The sequence below is a fragment of the Nymphaea colorata genome, chromosome 6 (genome assembly GCF_008831285.2).
Source record: "Nymphaea colorata isolate Beijing-Zhang1983 chromosome 6, ASM883128v2, whole genome shotgun sequence".
Taxonomy (NCBI): Eukaryota; Viridiplantae; Streptophyta; class Magnoliopsida; order Nymphaeales; family Nymphaeaceae; genus Nymphaea; species Nymphaea colorata.
Genome location: NC_045143.1, coordinates 13,122,844 through 13,134,310, shown reverse-complemented (window position 1 = coordinate 13,134,310; position 11,467 = coordinate 13,122,844). Strand labels below are relative to the sequence as shown.

At 38.4% G+C, this 11,467-nt stretch overlaps 1 protein-coding gene across 1 annotated transcript; it reads left to right on the top strand.

The window, feature by feature from the left end:
- The first annotated feature begins 3,709 nt into the window (after window positions 1-3,709).
- LOC116255775 (protein OBERON 4) lies at window positions 3,710-10,896 on the top strand. Its single transcript, XM_031631767.2, has 2 exons — window positions 3,710-7,248; window positions 10,085-10,896. Exons 1-2 carry the CDS (start codon window positions 4,089-4,091, stop codon window positions 10,630-10,632), a joined length of 3,708 nt encoding a protein of 1,235 aa, XP_031487627.1. The 5' UTR covers window positions 3,710-4,088; the 3' UTR covers window positions 10,633-10,896.
- The last annotated feature ends 571 nt before the right edge of the window (window positions 10,897-11,467 follow it).

Here is an 11,467-nt window from a genome sequence, read left to right as displayed (position 1 = left end):
TTCTTCATTAAATGACCTATATCCATCTCTATGGTTAAATGTCAAGATCAGACAAAATAATTCTATAGAATCCTCATTAAATCTACAGTGTAATTCTACTTGCTGATAATTTAATGGTAACAATAAAAATATCTACATGGTAATGGTGTCTCATTGTAATAAAATGACATTTACAATGAGAATCTGAGTATCACCACGATATTGTAATGTTTCAATTTTATTATCTTTTTTGTTTCAAGTTCATCATAGCAATTATAGATACAATTTCAATTACATGATCTTCACGCAATTCATCATTACAATTATTACTTGCACTAACAATATTATTTACATATGTTAACTACTAAAAAAAGTCATAGAAATCGACAATTTCTTTTGAAGTTGTAATAAATGTAAGTTGTTATATATGAGCAAAATAATGAACATAATATGTATGAGGACATTTATCAAAAAATAAAGCTTGCAATTCATTTCATTCACCTCATATAATATTAGCACAATTATGTCATTGTCCCAATATATCTTGAGTACTAAGATTATGTTGAGACAATAAAGTAGAAATTTCATTCTTCAAGGTAATTGCTATAGTATCCTTCACATGCACAACATCTAAAACTCACTCTTGAGCTTGACCTTGGCTATAAATAAATCTAATAACAATCATTTGATCTCTCTTAGAATCATTTCAAGCTTCACCAATAATAAGACAATATTTAGCATCATCGATTTCTTTTATAATTTTAACGCTCACTATAATTTTCTTTTTGAACTATGCATGATTGTACTTGCATTCATTAGACATTATCCAAAACAAATTCTACAACGTTGTCGTTATAACTAGCCAAAGATTTAATAAACTCAATAAAGTTTTCTTGATTTAATGAATTTGAACTTTCATCATGACATTTAAAAGTATAAGCTTGAAATGTTAACCAACAAACTATGTCCATGGTTCTCAAATGGTTGTTCTAAACTTGCTCTAAAATTTGATTTTCAATCATTTTATTTATGTGCATGCTTTCATAACTTAAGTCATTATATGCTCGTACATCATATTATGAGACAAATTTTGACTTAGTCTCTCCAAGACAATGAAATGCTCATGTTTTCTCACTACCACCCATCTTCTTTTAGACCCTGAATCCTTAAGTAATAAATGAACTGCCATTTGAAGCAAGAGTACTGAATAGACAACACAACAAACAATATACACTATCTATTTTGAGAGAATATTCTGATCATACAAATTTTTGGAACCATGAAGCTTGAAAATTACAAGGATGATCTAAAGGAGCTGACAATAAATACTGATAAAGCTTATATTGATATTAATATAAGCTTACCTAACTTCATCTCTCTCATTTATTGATATCTCATATTTAAGATGTCACAATCCTAGATCATACACCAAGCTTTCTACTGTTTGAATTGTTGAATACCTAAAAAGTAGAGAATCAAATTCAAAAAGACCAACATCAAGAGCTTTTGGTCTAGAATAAATAGCAACAATAACAATAGCTTCTTTGTTTTCTCTCTTTGCAATACCTTGGTTTTCTTCATTTCTAACATCTTAGTTTTCTCCTTCTTGCTCAGTAACTTTTTTTCTTTTGAAATAATCATGAATGTTTTTTATCATCTTCTCAATCAACTCACACAAAAATTGTGTAATTTGAAATAGACCATGAGATTCAAACTAGTTAAGAATGAATTCGAGCATGATCCACATGTAAAAGGAAACAACTAACTAAGCGCAGCCTATGAGAATCAATAAAGGGTTCATATGAATCCAAATGAACAAGTAAAATTGTCAAAAAGATGCAGTTGGAAGGGAACTTACCATTATAACAATTTGAGACAGTATTTAAAATGAAAGAGACACTTAAAAATGACACTTATAAAGCTTATGAGCAAAATTAAGGAGTTAAGGCAAATACCAAATACCAAAAACTGACAAAACACATCAAAATTAAGGAATTAATGCAAATTAAAGAAATCATAAAACCCAAACCAAGGACAAATTAACCACCTAAATCAAACAATTAGGGCAAATTGTTGCATAGTTGTGACGTTGTATATAATTTGTTATTGCCGGTGAAAATTGATTGCAATAAGAATTTAAGTATCAATTTAGAATTGAAAAGAGAAAATTCACTTTCAATTAGAAATCAAATAAGGATATGACATATAGGGTTTTTCCTAGGAAATTTAATTGTCAGTCTTTGAATCCAATATCATGAAAATCCATTTTATATATATTTTTTTTCAAATGTGGTATTCTTCCATGAACAAGGTCACGTTTTAATTAGATTTTTTTTAACTAATATCTTATACAATGTCCCATTTTTCCACATTAATCCAAGAATGTCTTGAGAAAAATGCAAATCAAATTATAAAACTAAAACTATATATGATATACTAATCTAAAATTTGAAAGTGGAAAATCAGACCCCCCTAATCTAAATCAAAACCCCTAACTCCCAAATGAGTCCATGGCAAACAAAAACCCCCCAACATAAAACCTCTAAATTTGTAGACTAAAATTGAAAACCCTTACATGTGAAATAAGAAAGCAACAAAAAAGGGCTAATTAAACTAAATAAATGCCTACATCAAAATAAAGACAATAGATAATGAGAGAGCAAAGGGAATTACCATGAGTTGTGTTAGCCGACAGATTTGCAGTCAGGCACAAGCAACAGCAACACAACACACAAAATAGAAAGGGAAAAATCAGAACCCCTAAATCTAAATCAGAACCCCTATATTCCCAAATGAGTCAATGACAAACTGAAACCCCAACATAAAACCCCTAAAGTTGTAGATGAAAATTGAAAACTGACGTTGAAATACACAAATCAATAAAAAAGTGGTCAATTACATTGATTAAATGCCCAAAACAAAGCAAAAAAAAAGGAATGAGAGAGCAAGAGAATCGTTACCATGAAGCATGGGTTTAATGTTGGCCAACAAATTTGATGACGAGAAAACGACAAACAAAATATAATTTGGAGAAGAAAAGAATAAGAATAATTGAAGAGTAAATAAAATGAAGAAGAAGATTAAAAGAAAAAGGAGAAATAAAGAATAAAAGAAGAAGAATAAATGAGATTCTTGAGAAGAAGAGGAACTTAAGAAGTGAGAAGGGAGACGTTGAGTCAGGACTCACTTCACTGGCCACTGCCTCACTCACCTGCACTGTTCGGGTGCGTCCATCTGGTGGACTGTGGTGAATTGTGAAAAGGAGGGAACAACTGGGTGGGGCTCGTGACTCCATGTTTTATTCTCAAGAGAAGGCAATGAGGGCAGGGGGTTGGACCCAGGTCCAGTTCTACAAAAAGCTAAATTGGACTCCGGTTTAGGATCCACAGGACAAACATGTTTTTTTTTTTTTCAATACATGTTTTTAAAATCTCCGCAAGCAAGAGGCGGTTTCCGCCATAGCCACTCTTCGTACCGTACATCCGATACCTTCACCGCCGGCCTCCTCTCATGTTGTTCATATATTGATGGTGGGGGAGTTGGTCTACCTAACCCCAGTCGACGTCATCTTGACTCGAGGGACGCATGCGTCATTCCGGAAAGCATGAGGGCAGATTTAGTCAAAGAAGATGTTGGGCCAGAGAAAGACCGTTGACCCATATCACCATATCGATGCTCATGCCCAAAAAAAATAGGAAAAATAAATTGATTTAATACGGAAACGAGGGGGAAAAAGTGGAGTTTGCTTCTCTCTCTCTCTCTCCCCCTCCCCCCGTCTCAGCCTTCATCTCGCGAGGGCACTCTCTCGGCTGGGGACGGGTTGCTTCCGACGTGGAGAAATCGGTCCTCCGGCGATATGCAGTGGGATCGCTCTGGAGACATACGTTTTGTCTTCTTTCCTCTATGGCTTGAAAAAGGCGGATTCCGGCAGGGCGAGGGCGCACCGAGATCCCGTTCTGCAAGTTTGTGGGCGTAAGTTGAGGGCTTTGGCCTTTCTCTTCGCCGCCGAGGCCACGTCGACGTTTATTTCTTCTTCATCTTCTTCTTCTTCTTATTATTATTGTTGTTCTTCGTCTTCCGCTTCGATTGTTTGAGTCTGTTGTGGATCAATGAAGCGGCAGCATTCGTTCGGCGACGGTATTGATTCCGGCGGGGAGAAATCCGGGTCCAAGGAATGGGGGAAGAGGGATCAGGACGGGAGCAAGGTGCGGTCTTTGAAGAATCTGAATTTGGAACCTTCTGAAAGGATAAGCTACCGCCGCAGCTACTCGTCGAAGCTAGAGGGTGGCCGGAGCGAGGATCGGGATGTGCGGGCCGAGCGGAAGAACTTCTCCCCGGAGTACCGACGGAAGGAGCACGTGGACTACAGGACGGAGAGGAAAGGGTTCGGCCGATTGGACAGCCCCCGAAAGCCGTTTAGGGATTCTGTCAGCGAGCGGAGCCATCGTAGCTCGACGAATGGGTTCTCATCCCCCTCGTCATCCTCGTCGTTCAGGAGGGATTTCTATGACTCGCCTCCGAAGGTGAAGGGGTTTAGGTCGAAGCGCGATGACAGCACATGGAGGAGGTCGAGCAGTAGGGAGAGAACAGAAGCCGATGCAAGGGCACGTTCAATTCCGAGGTCACGAAGTTGGTGCAGTAGGGCCGTTGGAGCGCGATCAGTGGATAAAAGCAGTGGTGCATCTGTGAGTGCAATTGAGCCGACGAAGCTAGAGAATGGCGAGAACTGTAGCAGCGAGATGGAAGAAGGTGAGCTGGAGCCAGAACCTGAAGTGGAAACTGCGGTGACTGAATCACCCTCAAAAAAGGAATTTCAGATGACGGAAGCACAAGGGAGGAATCAGGATGAAGAGTTTTCTCCGTACGCTTCAAATGAAAAAGATGGGGAAGCTATAGAAGGAGAGAAACTAGAGCCATTTGCAGAAGAAAACGAATCTCAATTGAACGTAACTGCAAAGGCGCTAGATGATCATGAGAGGGGCGATGCAGTGGCTGACAAACCAGTGGAGGATAAAAAGCATGATCAAGTGAGTGAGACCGGAAATGAATCCGATGGAGGAATAAATCGAGTAGATGATGAAGACAAGGAGGAACTGCCGAAGATGGAAGATGTGTCATCTCCTTCAAACAACGGGGACCACCTATCAAAGGCGAGCTTCGACTCAAAACGGACATATGGAAGCGTAAACCTTTTGCAAGATTTGAATAAACAAGCGAATGATGAGGGGCTTGAATTGGACGAGGAATCCATGGAAAATGATCAAGGAAATAATGAAATTGATAACAAGTGTAAGCAAAGTGCGACATTTATGCTTGAAAAACCTGGTGTCAGACTACCCGCTGATGCTGCTAAAGTGACAGAAGCGGAAGTTGGTGGCTCCATTGGGGTCACACAGAAGGCTTTTGCTCGAGAAGATAGTGAAACCGGTAAAAGTAAAGGTAAAGGTTTGGCGATCGAAGGTGAAGAAAAACTTGCTGTATTTGATGGACTGAGGGAGAAGGATCTTTCGGCCTTTGAAGATCATCGGGAAACCCACTTAGGAGATAGCAATGATGGCAGGGATGCAATGGAAGAAACGAGGATGGTCGGTTTTCAACTATTCTCTGAAACTAGTTTGGGCAATAAATCAGACAGTTTAGGTGATTATCTTGAGAAGCACAAGAACAAAAAAATAAAATGTGAGCCACTCCAGTTGTCTCTCGGTTTGCCTGATGTCTCGTTGACCCTTGTACCTCAAAATCTAAAACCAGCCCCAGCTCCACCATCTCCTAGTCGAGCTAGAAGTGAACATTCCATGCCAACTAATTCTTTTCATGGCCATGCAGGCTCAGAGGGTTTTACAGCATCCATTTCGTTCTCTGGGTCTCAACCATGTGTCCATAATGCTAGTTGTTCTCTCACTCAGAATTCATTAGAACATCATGAACATTCAGTTGGTAGTGGTTCTATATTTCAGGCGGTGGACCAACTTTGTCAAGGCTCTTGGCAAGGGCAGTCTTTGTATGAGAAGATGCAAAGTGGTCATGATGGGGTCACGGAACGAGGTAGGAAGATTCCATTGTACCAGAGGTTATCACAAGGCAGTGGTGATGCTTTACAGCCTCTAAATTATCAAGAACCATCTGCATTTCATCTAGTTAATGGAAATGCAAATTTTCAAGATAAAATTGCTGCTCTGCGAGGGCAGCGGCATGTGGAACCAGAAGGAAGCATGGAAAAACATACCAGATTTGAAGGACAGACGCCTTTTACAAAAGAGAGGTTTGGGATTAGGAGGCAGGAGGTTGCACCATCTTCAACACAGAATTTAGGTTGTCATCAAACTGGGTTCGTGCACCATAGGGAAATTAACAATGATAACAGCAGCCTTGAGAGCAAGCATCATGTTCTTAACAGGAGTGAGCAGGATGGGACTGCAGATCCTTCATCAAATGGAATCAAAGGTGCTGAGAAACTGATTTTTGATATAGTTTCTGAACCTGTGCAAGCAATTGTCAGAAGGCTTCATGAAATGCCTGATCAATCTCTGTTATCCCTCAAGGAGAAGGTAAGAGAAATGATAGTAAATGGAAATGTGCAAGAACATTTAAGTTCATTGCAAGAGGTGCTAGAAAAGAGAACTGACCTGACATTGGAGACATTATTGAAGTGTCATCGTGTTCAACTTGAAATACTTGTTTCTGTGAAGACGGGTCTTCAGGCTTTCCTACGCCAAATAAGCCATGTCCCATCTTCTGATCTGGTCGAAATTTTCTTGAATTTAAAATGCAAGAACCTTGCATGTGGGAACATCTTGCCTGTGGATGATTGTGACTGTAAAGTCTGTAATCAGAAAAATGGGTTTTGCAGTGCATGCATGTGTCTTGTGTGTTCAAGGTTTGATCTGGCATCCAATACATGTAGTTGGGTTGGCTGTGATGTTTGTCTCCATTGGTGCCATACTGACTGTGGTTTGCGGAATTCACATATCCGAAATGGGCCAAGTGTAAAGGGAGGTTTAGGGACAGCAGAGGTGCAGTTTCACTGTGTTGCATGTGGTCATGCCTCAGAGATGTTTGGATTTGTTAAGGAAGTGTTCAAAATTTGTGCAAAAGATTGGAATGCTGAAGCTCTTATAAAGGAACTTGGGTATGTGAGAAGGATCTTCCATGGAAGTACTGATGCAAGGGGGAAACAGCTGCATAATTTAGCTGATCAAATGTTGGCACATCTGGAAAGCAGTGGAAATGTTCTAGATGTATACAATGTTATAATGGCGTTCTTGTCTGGTAAGCATGCATGAATTTAGTTTTCTGTAAGAATATAATTACATGATGTTAAAATGTAGTTTCTTCCTTTATAGTGTATATATAATGATTCTCCTCCTGTTGAGTTGTCTTTTTGGAACATTTTTATTTATTTTTCTTTGTGTGGCTATAGAACTCCTGTCATTTTGATGTTCGAAGCATTATTAGAATGCCGAATGTATGCTGTTGACCTTCCAGTGAATAATTTTTTCATGTGCACACTTGTCTTATTGATATTTGTGGTCATCGTTGGACTTTTAGACACTTGTGGTTACTTTCATGGGCACGTTCAAACTTTTTGCACAAGCATAGTGAATTTGAAAATATTTGCAAACCCTTGTTACACACTATTTTATATGTTGGTTGGTCTGCATGTGCCCACCTGCTGATTTATGTGGTCCATGTCCTTGCATGTGAAAGTTGCATTTGTTTGTCCATGTTAATTATGGTCTGTTTGGTAGATTTCTTGGCAATATAATACATACATACATTTGTAATCCGCACACACACACAGAGTCCTTTAATTATGAAGTCCAGAAGTAAACATCCAAAAGTGCCATCTAGTTTTTTTAGGCTATCTGAAGCTGTTTTAATGAATCCAACTGTAAAGATGTACTCAAAACAGTGGCTGAGTCAGGATTTTACGGGGCACAAATATATAAATTTCTTATTGAGTGGAGGTACTCGGATGTGAATATCTCTATTTATAATGGAAATTTGGCAAGTCATGGGTTGAAAATCTACGGAGGAAAAAATTTTACTTTAAAGGTTGAAAATTTTAAGCTTTTCGATGGTGAAAAATGTGAAGCAACTTTACTTTTGACATAAAATTTTTTTCTCATGCACCAAATCCTACTAAATAGTGTTTTTCTCTTCAGAGTTCAGACACACAAGAGCATCCTCACACACAACTTGTAATAGCGTATTGCCATCGTGTGTGAGGGGGTGTTAATGATGAAAATAAAAAAACATGGCGTTTGGACCCCTTTATTTTCTGCCAGAACCAAGCACATGATATGGGGTTGTATTGCACAATATGAGTACACATACTACACATACCTGAAGCTAGTTGTAGAGCTGCATCGAATCAGTTTTCACATTATTTGCATAATGCAAATGTGTTGTACCATATAGTACATTGCATACAACACTAATCATAGTAAAATCAGATGTATTTAAAAGCTTGTGACTGTAGGACTTAAGAGTTAATTGACACATGACTTGCTGAGTCGACTCAGCAACTCACCCTATTTTGCAACACTATTTTTTGCATGAATTATGTTCATGTGTGTATAATAATGTCTTTAATTCTTATAATATTGATGCTTGTTATATACAATAAGGATGATAGTTCTTGAAGACTCACTTCTCGTTCATACTGTGCTTGTTTCTTCTTGTATGCACTTCTTTTAGTGGTAAATGCTGTCAGAAAATCTACTAGGCTGGATATATTTCTTGTTGCATTATGACTGGATTTCTTGGTGCATATTTGACTTCATGTCTGGTGGCTGCCATGGTATTGGGCAGATTGTTGTATTCATGATTCATGATGTAATCTTTCCAGATGCCTGATTTTTGGCATTTCTGTATCACAATGTCATGGGAAGATTTATGGCACTATGGTGTCCAATGTGCGATAATGTACGTACAGCTCTAGAGCTTGAGCATTGTCGAGTTACCTGTGTTCAAATTGGAACAGTGGAAAATTTGTGTGCCCTTCCACAAGATGTTTGAAGTGGATGTTTCTGCGTTGCTTCTTCCTGAGCATAAAAGTGATCCAATGTGACTGTCCTTGCAGTATAACCTGAAATTTTTGGTTCCTAACTTCCTAGGTGCAGTAACTTTGCACGGTGCTGTCATAACCTAATTTGTTTGCATTGGAAGTTAGACGCAAAGTTGATAGTTAAACAAAAACACTACCCATTAAAGAAAGAGTGCACCAGTCTGAAAAAAGTATTAGAGGGAGGGACCAATGGTTAGCCTTTATAACCTTAAGCTGACTTTCAAAAACCTTTTAAACACAAAAATAAGGAAAATCCAATTGTGAGTTAGGGTATTCATTTACATGAACTAGTTGGACAATGACTGGGCATTGAATAGTTGACCCAGTTGGCTGACTGGTCCCCTGAACTAGGTCCTAGTGACTTTATGCCACAATTGAAATCAGGGTTAAAGAACACGAATGCTGGTCTATATGTCAAGTTTGACTTCCTTCAGAATCTCTCTTGCTATTAAGAAACCTGATGATCTGGAAAATCTGAAACAGAGATTTGGCAGCTTATGAAGTTCTTTTTGCAGTTCTCATAAGAAAGTGTTGCGGTAATGATGGTTGTAAATGTCGGTAAGAGCATTCTTATGGGAATGGAGATTTGGCAGCTTACTTAACTTCTTCTTGCATATCTAATAAGCTGGCCTGATGTTAATGATGGTCGGGCAGTTTTGCTGCAAGCATCTTTTCTCTTTTCTTGAAAGCATGTTGACTCCTAGTTTCCCTACCATCACTAGTTGGTTAGGAGCCTAGATATGTTCCACAAAAAACTTCCTGTGTCTGGCACATCTTGACTATTTGAGCCTATTAATTTGTTCATTTGATTCAATCTTATTTCGTTATGAGTTGTTTTTCCATCTCTGTTATTTTACACTTTAAATAGTCATCCTTTTAGGCTTTTTAATATTTAGACAAACTTATACTGTTTCTATTTTCATAAATGTGGCGGCAGGAGATGGGAAATGGTAATCGTGAACAATTAGATTAGAAGGACACCTCAGGCCTTTTTATTTAATCTTTTTCATTTCTAATTTTCTTTTCTGTTTTCAGGAGATGCTGACGCTGCTGACTTGTCATCTCTAACTAAGCATGCCCAGACTAGTGTTATGGCGACCTTATGCAAAGAGCCCTCATTCAAGGCATCATCTACGCACTGTGAAGGTGTTCCATGGCCAGAAGTGATTAGTAAGCTGCCCATTGATGTGGACAAGGAGAAAAGGGGGAAAAAAATAAACAAGCCTGAGCTTCAGTTGATTGCTGAGAGAAAGCCTGCTGCTGATGAACTAGAGTGCATCATCAGAATCAAGCAAGCAGAAGCTAAGATGTTTCAGACACGCGCTGATGATGCTAGAAGAGAAGCTGAAGGATTGAAGCATATTGCTTTTGCCAAGAGTGAGAAGATTGAAAAAGAGTATGCTAGCCAGATTGCTAAGTTGCATTTGGCTGATACAGAGCATAGACGACGGCAGAAAATTGAAGAACTGCAAGCCTTAGAAAGAGCTCACCATGACTATTTCAGCATGAAAGTGAGGATGGAAGCAGATATTAAAGATCTATTACTGAAGATGGAAACTACAAGGCAAAAGCTTAATATGTAACGTCACATCATTACATAGCTATGACTAGGGTTCAACATTCTTCTCAGATGTATTTCTCACTTTGTACAATTAGTACCTTGTAGGGTTAAATCATCTTGCACTTGCAGTTTTCGTGCAGCTGGCATATTGTAGATCGTCTAGAAAGGGTCAATGTGCCTTGGATATTTTGTTTTCTTCCTCTGGCTAACCTTTGTACAGATAGACTGCTCCAATTTATTGTTATATTTGTCCAGTTAATGGAAGCAAGATATATGTCTTGTCGCAGAGTGAGGATTGGATTATTTTGTTGGAAGTTTGAAACCATACATTTATAATGCCCTTGTGATTGTTTTTCTCAGGTGAACTCTCTTCAAGTTTCTGTTGGTTAGTATGAGAGAAGACACAAAAATCACCTGGAAGAAAGAGGGTTGTTGAAGCAGCATGATTTCCAATGTAGGTTGTGATCCAGTCCTTTACAAGATCTATCAGTATCTTAATACAAACATGATACAGCTATGCCCTTTATAATAATTAATCTTATGAACGTACATGTGCACAGACTGCGGAAACGGAATTACATAATCTTGGATCTAATTAAGTAGAACGCCGATTGAACAAATCTTGACAGCTTCCTTCGAGGTGTGGATGGTCTTGCACCACGAGTGGTTGACCTTTCTAAAACCAATGTGTGCTTTATGACACTTAAAACAAATCAGTCAGTGTTTGATGCCCTACAAAATGCACTGTAGCTGAGGGAAAACAATTCAAATTTTTAAGTTGTATTCTATCCTCAGCAAACGCTGGAGATTATTCCTATCTGTTGGAGTGAGAAACTGGAATGCCTTTGAAAAACTGG

What these genes read in the sequence shown, in the direction of transcription:
- LOC116255775 (XM_031631767.2), top strand. Translation starts at nt 4,089, where the DNA reads ATGAAGCGGCAGCATTCGTTCGGCGACGGTATTGATTCCGGCGGGGAG. An exon ending in TATAATGGCGTTCTTGTCTG is followed by an intron (nt 7,249 to 10,084) that starts GTAAGCATGCAT and finishes TTCTGTTTTCAG; the next exon opens with GAGATGCTGACGCTGCTGAC.